Below are 15,771 nucleotides of genomic sequence, written 5' to 3' on the forward strand. Positions count from 1 at the left end.
TAAAACATAAGTCGGCCAGGCACGGTGGCTCAGGCCTGTAATACCAGCACTTCGGGAGGTGGAGGCGGGTGGATCACGAGGTCAGGAGCTCAAGACTAACCTGGCCAAGATGGTGAAACCCCATCTCTACTAAAAATACAAAAAAAATTAGCCTGGCATGGTGGCAGGCACCAGTAATCTCAGCTACTTGGGAGGCTGAGGGAGAGAATCACTTGAACCCGGGAGGCGGAGGTTGCAGTGAGCCAGGATCACGCCACTGCACTCCAGCCTGGGGGAAAGAGCGAGAGTCTGTATCAAAAAAACACACACACACACACACATAAGTCAGATCATATCACATTTTTGCAAAACACACACACACACAAAAAATGTTACAATGGTTTTTTTTATGTCACTAAAAGGAAGACCCAAAGTCCTTACAAAGGCCTTCCTGGCTCTGTCCCATCAGCACCTCCCTCACCCCTCAACTCCCTGACCTTGGCTCCCACTACTTTCCTCTCCCACATTCTACAGCCACCGCATTGGCCTCCTTGCCATTCCTTAAGCACATCAGTTACACTCCCAGTGCATGGCCTTTACACGTTGTTCTACTGCAGAGATCTCCACAGGGCTCCCTACCTCACCGCCTTCAGAGCTTTATTGAAACATCACCTCAGGGAGTTCATCCCGGGTCTCCACTCCCTAAAATTGTAACACCTGTTCTCTCACTCCCACACACTCCCTCATCACTCTTCCCTGCTTTGCTTTCCCCTTAGCACTGTGCTATATATATATTTTTATATATATGATGTGTGTGTGTGTGTGTGTGTGTGTATATATATATATATATTTTTTTTTTTTTTTTTTTTTTTTTTGAGGCAACATCTCACTGTCACCCAGGCTGGAGTGCAGTGATGCAATCATGGCTAGCTGCAGACTCAAATTCCTAGGCTCAAACAATCCTCCTGCCTCAGCCTCCCAAGCAGCTGGGACTACAGGCATGCGCCACCCCACCTGGCTAATTTTTTTTTTTTAACTTTTTGTAAAGATGTAGTTTTGATTCATTGCCCAAGCTGGTCACAAACCCCTGGGCCCAAGCAATCCTCCTGCCTCAGCCTCCCAAAGTGTCGGGATAACGGGCTTAAGCCACGGCACCCAGCCTTACACTATATATTTTACATATGTATTTGCTTTATTATTTCTTACCTCTGCTTACAAGAGTATAAGCCGCAGGAGGAAAATGATTTCGTGCATTGTGCTCATTGCTGCATTTCAAGTGCCTAGAAGAGTGCTCGGCACGTGGTAGTCATTCAGTAAGTACTTGTTGAAAGAATGAAGGAAGAAGAATTGAAAGAATGTGGGGATTTGTTTCTAAACCGACATAAAGGAAAGATAAAAGATGACTCTTGGGTTATGACTTAGGGTAACTAGAGTTAATGGTACCATTTACTGTAGTGAAGACGGAGGGAGAGCAGGGGGAGTGTGTCAAAGACGGAGGGAGAGCAGGGGCAGTGTGTCTTGAAGATTAGGAGTTCCTATTTGGTTAAGTGATTTTGACAAGAGGACCCCTCAGGCAAACTATCTAAAACAGGATGGGTGTTCAGAATAGACATCGAGGCCAAGTGCAGTGGCTCACACCTATAATCCCAGCAATTTGGGAGGCCAAAGTGGGCAGATCACTTGAGCTCAGGAGTTCAAGACCAGCCTGAGCAACATCGCAAAGCCCCATCTCTACAAAAAAAAAAAAAAAAAAACACACACAAAAAAAAAACAGCCAGGCCTGCTGGCTTGAGTCTGTTGTCCTAGCTACTCAGGAGGCTGAGGTGGGAGGATCCCTTGAGCCTGGGAGGCAGAGGTTGCAGTGAGCTGAGATTGCACCACTGTACTCCAACCTGGACAACAGAGTGAGGCCCTGTCTCAAAACAAAAAAAAATAGACACTTATGTTCAGATATAAATCCAGTTCTAAGGAAAGAGGTGATGGTGATACTGAAATTAATAGGCTTTGCTGGGATCTTTAATCAATAGGAGAGATGAGCAGAAGATCAAGAACCGGAGCAGAAGTTCTTAACTGCAAGTGCCCATTAGAATCACCCGAAGAAGTTTTAAACATTCCAGGGTCCCAGCCTCATCCAAGATCAATTAGATCAGAATTTCTGTGGGTAGGACACAGGCATCAGTAGGTGACTCCAATGTGTAGCCAGGGTTGAGAATCACTGAGTCGGAGTCTTTAAGATATATTTATCTATAGGTGAGGACTGTAAAAAGAAATCCACAATGGAAACAGAAAAGTTCCAGTCATAAGGGTGGGAAGAGAAGTAGAGTAGTCTTGACCAGGTTTTCTGATACCCAAGTGTGCCTAAAAATCACCTGGAGACCTTGAGGAAATGCAAATTCTGATTCAGAAAGCTAGGATGAGGGCCTGAATTTCTGCTTCCCTCACAAGCTCCCAAGTGATACCATGTTTCCAATCCAAGGACTACACTTTGAGTAGCACATGTCAAGAGTAGTGTTTTGGCTGGGCGCGGTGGCTCACGCCTGTAATCCCAGCACTTTGGGAGACCGAGGCAGGCGGATTACCCGAGGTCAGGAGTTCAAGACCATCCTGGTTAACACGGTGAAACCCTGTCTCTACTAAAAATACAAAAATTAACCGGGAGTGGTGGCATGCACTTGTAGTCCTAGCTACTCAGCAGGCTGAGGCAGGAGAATCGCCTGAACCCAGGAGGCAGAGGTTGCAGTGAGCCGCAACTGCGCCATTGCACTCCAGCCTGGGTGACAGAACGAGACTCAGTCTCAAAACAAAACAAAACAAAAAAACAGCTATCTGGACCCGCAAGATCCTGATTCTGTAGAGCAGGGATGGGACCTCAGATCTTGCATTTTGAACAAAGGCCCAGGTAGTGTTCATGCTGCTACTCCAAGGAATACATTTCCATTGGTACTGAGTCACCAAGACCAAGGTAAGAAAGAGGAGACACTCAATGCTATCTACCAAGTGAATAAAAGATGCTGCAAGCACACCAGGAAGAAGAACGTAGCAAAAGCCACTATATTTGATAAGGTGAAGGTCACAAGTGAGGCAGAAACCATAAAACCATAAAATGATTTTGCTTAGTTCTCTATTTCCAAGCAATATGCTTACCTCCTAGCTTTTATATTTTATCTTGGGAACAGTTACCAAAGTGCTGTAGCTATTTTTGAAGAAGAGAGGAAGCAAATCAATTATTTGCCTTTTTGTTCCCCCAGGGCATCGGAGGTATGCTAATGGGGTCCTTGAGAGCTCTTCTCTATGGATGTGCCTAAGCCATGTAGAAGAGATCAGGCTATATTTATTAAAGACTTTGGAAGCTATTTTAGCTTCTTCAAATATCAAAATATAGTTGTGATGTTGCTGTCACTGCCTTTCTGTATATTTTCACACTTTTATTTATTTCAGGCTCCGGGTTATATGTGCAGGATGTGTAGGTTTGTTACATAGGTAAACGTGTGCCATGGTAGTTTGCTGTACCTATCAACCCATCACCTAGGTATTAAGCCCAGCATGCATTAGCTATTTTTCCTAATGTTCTCCCTCCTCCCACCCCACCCCACCTCCAACAGGCCAGGGCTTTCAACCTCAATAGTATTGATGTTTGGGGCCAGGTAATTCTTTGTGGTGGGGGACTGTGCTGTGCATTGAAGGATGTTTAGCTTCATCCCTGGCCTCTACCCACCAAATGCCAGTAGCATTCCCTGCCCCAAGTTGTGACAACCCAAATTGTCTCCATACATGGCCAAATGCCCCTGGGGGGCAAAATCACCTCCATTTGAGAACCACTGCTTTAAAAGCAGTGCCTGAAAACCTCATCTTCTAAGAAATCTGACTTGTAGTTTGAGTATGTCGATATGAGGTAGTGATGATAAAACCTTAGGTAGAACACTGCCAGTAACCAGTACTACGACTGCCCTTTGGATTCTTGCAGTAATGGAAAACACTAATTTGACCTTCTGTAATGGGTAATTTTACTGACCTCAAATGTGCCAAGAGCCTAATAGGTAATGTGGTATCTCAAGCGTGTCTCAGAGGAGATTGGTACAGAAGCCACAAAGAGACCCTTTCCCAAACCCAGCATTGAAGAGTCAATGACTACTTTTTGCCCATGTCAACAAAATACTACAGCCACTCACAGGATATAAGATACAGCATTAATGACCTTGCCACTGCAGCTATCCTTTGTTTTGGGAGGTTCTTTTCATGAGTACTTAGCATCTTGTGACCTTTAAGCTAGGTACACCAAAGGGACCGGGATTTACTAGACGTCTCGGTACTGATTTCTCTTCCTCATAACCATTGGACAAATCTTACCCAAAAACCAGTGGTTTTCAAACTTTAGCCTGCATCAAAACCACCTGTAAAGCTTATTAAACCACAGATCACTGGACTATGCCCCCAGGGATTCTGATTCACTAGGTCTAGGGTTGGGCCTGAGAATTTGCATTTTTATTTTTTTATTTTTTGAGACAGGGTCTTGCTCTGTTGCCCATGCTGGAGTGCAGTGGTACAATCACAGTTTGCTGCAGCCTCAACTTCCCCAGGCTCAGGTAATCGTCTCACGTCAGCCTCTCTAGTAACTGGGACTACAGGCACATGCCACCATGCCCAGCTAATTTTTGTATTTTTTTTATAGAGACAGGGTTTCCCCATATTGCCCAGGCTGGCCTCAAACTCCTGGGCTCAAGCAGTCCCCCCGCATCAACCTCCCAAAGTGCTGGGATTACAGTCATGAACCACTACACCCAGCCAGAAATTGCATATTTAATTAGTTCGAGTGATGTTGATGCTGGTGGTCCAGGGATCACACTTTGAGGACCAATGTCATAAGCCAAGATAGTAGTTCTCAACTTTGGCTGAACGTTAGACTCACCTGGAGGTCACTTTAAACTATTGACACCACCCCCTCACCAATGAAATCAGAATTTCCAGGTGTGAGAGCCAGTTATATTAATAGACTATACTTAAAACTTCTCAGGTAATTCTAATTCACAGCCAGCATTGAAAACCATTGAACTAGGTTGATGCATTCCAAAGCATTGAGAGTGGAGGGTCTTACCAGGTGGCCCTGTTTCATAGAGAAAAGATAAATCACCAGTAAATATCAGTTAATCCTAGAGAAGTATGACTCCAACCCCTCAGGCTTCATTGAGGATTATTTCTCCTGTTCCACCCAAATGCATCTCAACACTGCAGTCCAAACAAGGTTCAAATCTCAGTTGCAGATCATCTTTGTTGTGTCTCATCAAGATGTGGGCAGGATTGGAGCCAGAGATTGTAAATCAGAGGCTGAGCTGGGAAGAAGTAGTTAAGGCTTGAGGGAAGCAAACCAAGGCTTGAGGAGCTCACAGCTGGTAGAAATCAGGAAAGGCCATCAGGACAGTGCTGGGCTTCTGTTGAGGCTGAGCACCAGGAACATGGCGGAAAATCAAGCCAGAGGCCAAAGAGTTTGTAGTCACCAGATCCGAAGTGAGACACCAGTGAGCCCAGAGTTAAATGTTCTTTAGACCTCAGAGACAGATGTAGCCTTCATTTTTAGAAAGTGCATTTTCATAAAACCCACTGTTCCTTTACTTTTCAACTCAGCCCAGAGATTTCTCATCTATTGATGTTCAGTGGCACAGTAGTATGCTCAAGAAACATATAAAAATGCCTCATAAACTAGTATCATTCAAGAATTTTCCACCCAAAGAAGTATCTTCTGCCTCTGCTGAATCTTTATGAGATACATTATGCCCTTGGACTTAGCAGGATTAAAGTTTGTCACTTTCACTATTTTTAGCAATTGGAAGGGTGACTTTGCCAGGGCCCCAATTGTTTTGGACCTGACTCAAGACTGAGAGTGTGTGGAGCAAACTTAGCTTAGTCTGCTCTTCAACATCTGTAGCTTAATATGACTTTACCATGTGGTCTTGTTTGCAGTAATGATCCTAAGGGAATACAGTCTCTGCTTCCACTCTGCCGCTACCAGCACCTCCTCGCCAAGGAAAATGCCCACCAAATGAGACAGAACCCTTTAATGGAAGTTGGAAACAAGATTAACTTGTTTAAAAATATGCACAAGACACATGTCTCAATAGATTCTGGAGAAAGCTGAGAGCCTGTCCAATCATTGATTCACACCATGAGGGGTACAGGAGGTCCTGAAGAACATCCAACTTCAGTGCTCTTCTGTGCTCTGTATAAAGCCTCCTCACAAACTATGAAGTTCTGCATAAATTATATTCTTCTTCATTATTAGCCTATATTATTTCACAGGCATCTCACTTTTCTAGAAAGTTGGAAGGAAACTGAGATTGGACTAATAGTTGTGAGAAGGCATTTGAGAAGTTTTGCTTCTAGTCTGTAGAGGGATGGCTCAACAGAAAAGGCCACAGTTCTCATTCACATAATCTCATAGGAAGGCAGAAGAGAAAAACCAAAACTTAAGCCACTCTACGACATATGCCATTAGGAAGTAAAGGTAGAAATGGTGAACAGGTAGAGAGGAGAAATAATATGTGTTAGATACGAGCATTTGCCCGGAGAAAGATGGAAACACTTGGGATATTTGAGCCCCCACTGCCCCAGTTGGACCCAGTTTAGGAGTTGTAAATATTCACAAGTCATCCCCGAGAGTTGATGAGGTTTCTGAAAGATGTGAACCCACTATGTCCCAGGCCAACAGCTCTTTGTTCTCATATTTTCCCTCTCCTGTCTGTGATTAAGCCCTCATCCCTTTTCACCATTTCCACCTGCACAGAACTCATAATATGGTGCCTTCTCCCCTATTTCTGGTCTCCCAGCGGCCTCACCTCTGGGAGACCATTTTTACTCTCCACACATCCTAGAGCACAAAATGATAATGTGTGCTGTAAATTATTACCCAAGTCCAAACCAGCATTCCTCTCATTTCAACTCATTCTCTTTATGAAGCAGTCCCTACTTTTACTCAACTTGTGTTGTAGGTTGTAACTTTCAGCCACACCAACTTCCTGCTCATTCAGGCATGGATTTTTAATTTTTCCAATTGGCTTTCTTTTTAAAAAAATAACAGCTTCATTGAGATAAGAGTCACATACCGTAAAACTCATCATTTTAAAGTGCACACTTAATGCATTTTAGTATATTCAGAGTTGTGCAAGCATCCCAACAAATCTAATTCCAGAACATTTCATCACCCCAAAAGAAACTCTGTACTCACTTAGCCATGCCCCACACTCTCCCCAGCTTCTGGCAACCATGATCTACTTTCTTCCTCTATAGATTAGTCTGTTCTGGAAATTTTACATAAATGGAATCATACAACATATGGCCTTTTGTGTCTGGCTCTTTCACTTTGCAGAATGCATTCAAGGGTCATCCATGTTGTAGAGTGTACTTCATTCCTTTTTATGGCAGGTTAATATCCAATTGTATTGATATAACACATTTTGTTTGGAATCATTTGGATTGTTTTCACTTTTAGGCTATTAGGTATAATACTGCTCTGAATATTTGTGTACAAGTTTTTGTGTGGACATATATTTTCATTTCTCTAAAAGTAGAATTGCCAGGACATTTGATAATTTTGTGTTTAACACCTTGAGGAACCACCAGACTATTTTTCAATCCCACCAGCGATGTCTGAGGGTTCAATTTTTTCTGCATCCTAACCAACATTTGTTATTATCTGTCTTTTTTATTATCGCCATCTTGTGGGTATAAAGTATCTCATTAGCATCTTGATTTGAATTTCCTTCGTGATGACAATGTTAAGCATCTTTTCATTTGCTTATTGACCAATTGTATATCTTCTTTGGAGAAATATCTGTTCAAATCCTTTGCTCACCTTTTAATTGAGTTGGTTTTTTATGTGTTGTAATATTTCATTATATATTCTGGATATAAGTCCTTTAATGATTTGCAAATATTTTCTCCCATTCTGTGAATTGTCTTTTACCTTTCTTGGTGGTGTACTTTGCAGAGATGTTTCTAATTTTGGTGAAGTCCATTTGATCTATTTTTTTTTTTATTTAATTATGTTTTGGGTGTCCTAAGAAATCACTGCCTATGGTAAGGTTTTCTCCTATTTTTTTGTCTAAGAGTTTTATAGCTTTTACTCTTATATGTAGGTGCTTGGATCCATTTTTAGTTCATTTTTATGTATAGTATGAGGTAGGCATCCAACTTCACTTTTTTGCATGTGGATATCCAGTTATCAGCTACTAGTTGTTGACTTCTCAATGTTAAGCATCTTTTCATGTGCATTGACCAATTGTTTATCTTCCTTGGAGAAATATCTACTTAAATCTTTTGCCCACTTTTGGAGTTGCGTTTTTAAGAGTTGTAAGATTTTGATTTGTATTTCCTTACTGATAATATGCCAGGTGCTATTCTAGATTCTGAGGAAATAGAAGTAAATGGGTCGTAGCATACCTGTTGCCTCTCAGGGAGCTTACCCTCACGGGTGGGAGTGGAGATCACATATAAATAGAAAACAACCAGGGTGAAATAATGTGTGTGCGATGCCTGACACTGTGCCTGGCCCCCGGAGTGTGCATAGCAAAAGGTAGCTTCAATAATAATAATAACAGCTATCATTGTTATTATAAATGCCAATACAGAGATGTGTGCAAAGTGCTGTGGCAGGCGGAGTGACTTGCGTTTGTCTCAAGATTGGCTTCACATAGGGCCACCCCCGGCACCTCTAGGGCCCAGGAAGGGAGTAGGGGAGGTGCAGGCATAGGGCTCTAAAAGACCAACCTTTCATGAGTGTGTGTGGTATGTGTGTCATGGAAACAGCTGGTTTTCTTGTCTCTGTGAGTGTCAACTCGGAATAAGGATTGTGATTGGCAATTCCCATCCTGGTCTGTACATAAGAAGAAATGGCTTCCTTCATTTGTTTGTAGAAGATCTTGACAGGCTTTGGAGGGAAGCTCAGAGGCCGAGAGTAAATAATAAAATGTTTCTAAATAGCTTACCTGGGCACATTATCTTAAATATGATATAATTAGAGCTGAAAGTCTCTGTTCCTTGGGGATAACATAGTGTGTCCTCAAACTGAACTTTCAGAGTATACAGCAATGGCGGTTTTTCATGTGGAAATTATAGTCCTCTGCAAAATATCGAAAACTGTTCATTTAATTTCATCATATGAACAAATTATCTTAGTGGTAGGGAGTATGGCTGTATTATATGTATTCCAGGGTTCACATTACAAAAAAAAAATCCAATTATAGGAAACAATTTTAAGAAATCACTTTTCCAAGGCTTTTCATTATACTAGTCATTTGTTTTGTCATCTGCTAGCACATGTTAGCAGAAAAGTGAGAATCAGTGCCATAAGTTAAGAAAAATGTGTTAGAAATGAAAAACTTTAAATTGAGCACATCCTAACAATTAATATAATCTATTTTAAGCTACAAAGTACTTTGACCCAACTGGGTAGGATGTAGTTGTTTCCAGGAAGGATAATTTTAGAACCAGTGATTCAGGATTTAAATTTTAATTTAAACATACTATTATATTTTATCAAAAAATAAAGGCTTTCTTTAGTATCCCGTTTTAATATCACCTATTGTATAAATTATGAGTTTTTATTCAGTCTTTGTTTCATCAGGCACTGATTGGCTGTCCGATATATGGAGGGAACCTTATTTAAGTATACGATCCTTTGTTCTAAAGTAGTTCATGATGTGAGGAGGAAATGCTGTCTAGTGTAGGACACATACATTGCTAGTTACAGGAAGTAGCAATTTGTGATAAATGCTGAAATAGAGAGGTTGGTTCAGATTCAGAGTGGGGTAGATCTGGGGGAGCTTTCTTGGAGAGCTGGTACCTGGGCTAGAGCTCAAAGTTGGTGGTAGGAGAGATGGCGGCAATGGGGAAGAGAAATCGAGGAAGTGGTAGTAACCTGGTACGCATGGAGTAGAATGATTAGGGGATGTAGCAGCGCACACAGTTAAGACAGGGAAGAGCCACATTGCGGAATCTTGATGATATTATACCAAACTAATGAGCCTGGACTTGATTCTGTAAGCAGTTGGGAGCTATAGACGGTTTTTGAGGAGAGCTGTAACATAATCAGATCAGTACAGAAGTAGGCTGAAGGTTAGGTTGAAGGCAGGGAAGAAATTAGAGACCATTCTTGGGTGATACGAATGCCATCTTTCCAATTTCGTTTTAGTTTAAAAACTCCAAGGGGTAGCTGTCTTATGATTTCAGATATTTGATACAGAAGTTTATTTACGTTTTAATGGTTAATTATGCCTCCTGCGAACTGATGACTCCTCTTGACTGATTTTTTTTTTTTTTTTTTTTTTTTTTTTTTTTTTTGAGACGGAGTCTGGCTCTGTCGCCCGGGCTGGAGTGCAGTGGCCGGATCTCAGCTCACTGCAAGCTCCGCCTCCCGGATTTACGCCTTTCTCCTGCCTCAGCCTCCCGAGTAGCTGGGACTACAGGCGACCGCCACCTCGCCCGGCTAGTTTTTTGTATTTTTTAGCAATGGCCAAGGAAGAGTTTATAAAGGGTACTAATAAAGCATGAACTTGCTTTTTATTGTTTTCCATAATAACATCTGAGTCAGTACCCCAGATTTTCTCCTTAAATGTCTCTGAGCCAAGGAAAAGAACCAACCAGATTTTCATTTTAGAAAAAGGACCAGGAGGCCGGGCACGGTTGCTCACGCCTGTAATCCCAGCACTTTGAGAGGCCAAGGTGGGCGGATAACGAGGTCAGGAGATCAAGACCATCCTAGCTAACACAGTGAAACCCCATCTCTACTAAAAATACAAAAAATTAGCCGGGCGTGGTGGCAGGCACCTGTAGTCCCAGCTACTCAGGAGGCTGAGGCAGGAGAATGGCATGAACCTGGGAGGTGGAGCTTGCAGTGAGCGGAGATCGCACCACTACACTCCAGCCTGGGCGACTGAGATTTCACCTCAAAAAAAAAAAAAAAAAAAAGAGAGAGAGAGAAAGGACCAGGAAATGTGTCTATACAGCAGAAGAAAACAAACTGATATGAAGCAGGACTGTTAGACAAAACTTCAGTCCCCAGGTTAGTACTGTACCTAGTTACCTGGGTTTGCAATCCAGCTCTGCTCTTACAGGCTGTGTAACTTCAGACATGCTACTTAACCAATATGTGCCTCTGTTCTGTTATCTGTAAAATGTGGAGAATAGCACTTACCTCAGTGGTTGTTATGAGAATTAAATAGATAAATTTAGAGTTCTCTGGCACATAGTAAGACCTCAGTAAATGGAAACTATTATTATTCAGTCATCGGTCAATAAAAATGAAGTCTGTGAAGTCTCTGCCAGTGACACCTTGTAGTTTATAGTCTTTTCACATATTCACTAGGTCATTGGAGCTCCACAATCACCTTACAGGTACTGATTGTTCAAGCTACCATTGCTACTGACAAACTACCCCAAAACTTAGAGCCATAAAACAACAACTATTTTATTATGCTCACAGATTCTGTGAGTCAGGAATTCCAAAGAAGTACAGCGGGAATGGCTTATCTCTGCTTCAGTGTCTGGGGCCACAGCTGGAAGCTGCTTAAAAGGCTGGGGAGAGGCTAGGCGAGGTGGCTCCCGCCTATAATCCCAGCACTTTGGGAGGCCAAGGTGGGAGGATCATGAGGTCAAGAGATCAAGACCATCCTGGCTAACACGGTGAAACCCCATCTCTACTAAAAATACAAAAATTAGCTTGGCGTGGTGGCAGGCACCTGTAGTCCCAGCTACTTGGGAGGCTGAGGAAGGAAGTGGGGAGAGAGAGAGAGAGAGAGAGAAGAAAGAAAGAGAGAGAGAAAGAAAGAAAAGAAAGAGAAAGAAAGAAAAGAAAGAGGAAGGAAGGAAGGAAGGAAGGAAGGAAGGAAGGAAGGAAGGAAGGAAGGAAGGCAGGCAGGCTGCTTGGCTGGGGAGTGAGTGAGACAAGGGGCTGGATCAGCTGAGACTGGCAGATCCACTTCCAAAACGGCTTCTTCGCCAAACTGCTGGCACTTAGGTGGGAAGGCTGGAAGGGTGGGCTCAGCTGGGACTGGCACCTAAGCACCTACATGTGGCCTCTCCACTATGGTGGCCTCAGGGTAATAGACTTCTTACAATGTTCTTGCAGCAAAAGCTACATGCCTTTATGACCTAGCCTCAGAAATCTTATAATGGACATTCATTTCCCATTCTCTTTTGGTTGAAGTAGTCACAAGCCCACCCAGATTCAAGGGAAGGGGCTGTAGACCACACCTCTCCGTGGGAGGCATACCATGAAGGCCATGTTTTAAAATCACCACACTGGCGTTATTTCCTGATTCTAGATGAGAGATGGTAATTCGGTGGAGATTAAATGATTTGCCAAGGGATAGTAACTGGGATAGTTAGTGGGGAAGGGGGCTTAGGGGAGGAGAATGACTTTTACCATAATTCTGACTCTAAATTCTTGCTCTTTCAATTCGTATATATTATATCAGCTAACACATACTTGCTAATATGTAAAAGTTCAAAGAAAAAATATCAACTGGTTTTGAGTATATTCAGTAACTTCCCTAAATAGAAACACAAATTTAAAAGACTAAGGTTTGCACTTATAAGCCCTTGCATAAAAACTTCATGTTTTAAGGAGGTCTAGGGATGAGTGCAGTCCTGAGATTGGTCAGATGCAACTTTGTATCATTTTTCTTACAAAGAAAGATCTATGAAGATGTCCCCGATACTTAACTGTGATTTCATTTGTTCTCTAGGAAAATCTCATCTGGCCATTGTCCAGCGGGTGAATAATGAGGGAGAAGGAGATCCTTTCTATGAGGTGATGGGCATTGTCACACTGGAGGATATCATAGAGGAGATCATCAAGTCAGAGATCCTGGATGAAATGGATCTCTACAGTAAGTGCACAGCCTTGGCTGTTCCCAGGGTCATCTTATTTCCCTCCAAGACTCTCAGGTAAGGCCTTGTTTGATTTATAGAAAGGGTATCATGGCAAACTGTGTGCCCTGATGTGTGTCAGCCACTTATGCCAGGTGCTGCTGTGGCAAGATACCCTAGCTGGAATCACTTCTGAGTCACTGGGAACATGCTAGCTAAGTGTTTATCAGGAGGGAGCCTTCAGGAACTGAGCCAAGACTATGAAAAGGAGACCTCCCAGCCTTTGGGTAGAAAAGAGACTACAGGAAACACAGTGTTCCCAGGATGGTGCCCAGAGGCCTCTCTGCCCTTATTTCTGTCCCCTTTGTTCTTGTTTGGTTGCTTCATCCACCTGGATGCAAACCCCAACAGGGGTTCCACTCACACCAGAACAGCAGTGAGCAGTGGGGACGGTCATGAGATTGCCTACTCACAACCTAAGCCAAAAACGGAATATTCCTTCTTACCCACTTCCCTGTCCTCTTATGCCTTTCAGCCCACCACCCTGGGTTTCTGTTCTTTCCCTGCCACTAGAATCCCTGCTCTTGTCTCTGTTTCCTTCTTTCTGGTCTGCTCCCCGTCCTAACTCCCTCACTCAGGAACAATATAGGCTTTTCTATGCAGATGTGAATACTTTGGGTTACTGAACCTTATCAAAACTTTGCTTGCAAACACTACAAAGGCATGCTTTGTCTCTAGGATTGGAATGTTATCTAAGTCCATGGGAGTCCCTAGGCCAGGAATTGTTTCCTCCTCAGAATTTAATCTCATGGAATAGCCATCCTTTCCTTCCTTGCAGATAACTCATTTCAGACTTCGGTCCTTAGTTTGTGAGATGCGGCCTTTCAGAAACTGGCTCCTGGTAGAAAGAGCTTTGATGCCATAAGTCTTCCTCACGTGGAGATCGAGCTTGGAAATGTCCTCTCCCTCCCCGACCTCTGCCTGCCACTCTTGATTTAGAATTCTCAGATGTAGCCTGGGCAACATGGTGAAACCCCATCTCTACAAAAAATGTAACAGTTAGCTAGGTGTGGTGGTGTATGCCTGTAGTCCCAGCTACTTGGAAGACCAAGGTGGGAGGATCCCTTGAGCCTGGGAGGCCCTGGCTGCAGAGAGCTGAGATTGTACCACTGCATTCCAGCATGGGAGCCTGGGAGGACTGTCTCAAAAAAAAAAAAAAAAAAAAAAAATCCCGGATGTCTCAGATAAACTAGTGAAGCCATTCACGCTAAGGTGTTAGGTGCTGATAATAGTCTAAATGAGTAAACTCCCAGGGCACTTGTTTGAACAACATTAAGGCTTCAAGCACACACTATTAAAATCTAAGGCATGAAGGGGCGAGCAGAGGAATGATTCCCTAATGATGCCATTTTAAGTAGCAATCTGATGGGGGAGAAGAGGACTATTTAGGCAAACTTATACAAATCAGACAGTTGCTCACTAGTGAGAGTGAGGCTGATAACCTGTGTTTGCTACTCTTTTGCTGAGTGATCCTCTTTCTACAGGAGCAGATTAGGGTAAATCAGCTGCTGGCATGATTCCTTAAGAGCTGTGAAAAGGCCCAGAAGCCAGGGATACTGTCTTTCTTCTTGCATGACCCTGACCTCAGGTGATCTGGACACCTGGGTCTAGGTCTGCCCACTGTGACTTGAGCGAAAGGAGTGTCAAAGCAGGGGCCAGATGACTGCGAAGTCCCAGAGTCAGAGCGGGCCACGGAAGAGCTGCGCCGGCAGGAGGGCACTTTATCCCTTCTAGAAGGAAACCCAAAAGCAAGCCCGAAAAGGAGAGAGGGCACACCAAGGAGCCAGATTCAGGGGCCTTATTTTCCTGCCACAAGGGTTCATTCCCTTTCATTCTCACTGCAGCCACTCAGCTTGCACCGATGTTCCCCCACGGCCTTGTTTCCCTTTAGGCCAAGTTTGGAGAAAACCCAAATCCCTTTCCCTGTTCCCCTTAATGCAGATAAGATGGGCTAGCAGTTTCAAAATTTTACTCAAAACTCAGGGAAAACGAAAGAGAAAGAACCAAAGGAAACATTTCCTGTACCAAAAAGAGAAAGCAAAAAAAAGGGGGGGGGGAAGTAGATATATTTAGATAAGCTTTAAAAAGAATGAGAACAAATTAAATTGGAAAAAGCAAATTTTTTCAACCAATAATTACATGCCTGATATATAGGCTCTTGGGAGGTACCAGACCCTGCCTGAGGCCCCCCACCCAGAAAACCCACCTTTAGAGATTATAGGTCCAATCTTATTTCTTCTCCTCTCTTCTTCCCTATATTTCCCCTGATTCCCTCCCAGTGGAGGGACTGGAGTTGAAGCAGGGAAATTGTGAGATAAGAGGTAGTGGCTGCCCTCTTCCCTTGTGTGGCATGCTTCAGGTACCACTCAGAGCATGGTTCAGATAAGCAGCAGGAGACTAGTTGAGGCCAGTTCAGGGGAAAGGAGGGGGACAGAGTCAGAAATTCCCTGGGCCCCTGCAACCCTCTCAATACTAAGAATGCAGGTCCCTTGTGTGTGTATGACTTTGTGTAAAAGCATTCTCACACGTAGCTTCCAGTTGGAGTCTCATAATTAATTGCACAAGATGAGTATGAGAGCTATATTAAATATTACTAGCCTCCTTGTACAGATTAAAATAAAAACTCTGATGCTTAGAGAGGTTGCATGGTGAGTAAGTAGTGGAACCAGCCCCAGAACCCCAGACTTGGGTACCCCAAGCCAGCTTTCCCCTTTTTCTACTATACACCCGCTAAGTGTGGAAAACACTGAAATGATGGCAGTCTCCCATTGTCTATCCCTCACCAACATCCTTCTACTTCCTGGGTGATACTGTGATGTCACCCATAGTTGACACTGCAGAAATGTTCTATCTTTCCCCTGTGATTCTGGGAAA

The 15,771-nt window shown here is 43.2% G+C and overlaps 1 protein-coding gene and 1 non-coding gene across 5 annotated transcripts in view; one reads left to right on the forward strand and one right to left on the reverse strand.

Moving 5' to 3' along the window:
- The window catches only part of LOC119623020 (metal transporter CNNM1), a 52,634-nt gene that overhangs the window by 18,358 nt on the left and 18,505 nt on the right, over positions 1-15,771 (forward strand). For all 4 annotated transcript variants that reach the window (XR_012090760.1, XM_073010457.1, XM_073010456.1 and 1 more), the window contains exon 2: positions 12,714-12,857. Coding sequence is in view for 3 of the 4 variants with exons in the window: in XM_073010457.1 (XP_072866558.1) it covers positions 12,714-12,857 (144 nt within the window). In the remaining variant the exon portion in view is untranslated. The remainder of the gene's footprint in view (positions 1-12,713; positions 12,858-15,771) is intronic.
- On the reverse strand, positions 13,162-13,268 carry LOC119623021 (small nucleolar RNA SNORD67). Its single transcript, XR_005239511.1, has one exon. It is a non-coding gene; the product is annotated as a small nucleolar RNA SNORD67 (small nucleolar RNA).

The sequence above is a fragment of the Chlorocebus sabaeus genome, chromosome 23, assembly GCF_047675955.1.
Source record: "Chlorocebus sabaeus isolate Y175 chromosome 23, mChlSab1.0.hap1, whole genome shotgun sequence".
In the NCBI taxonomy this organism is placed as follows: domain Eukaryota; kingdom Metazoa; phylum Chordata; class Mammalia; order Primates; family Cercopithecidae; genus Chlorocebus; species Chlorocebus sabaeus.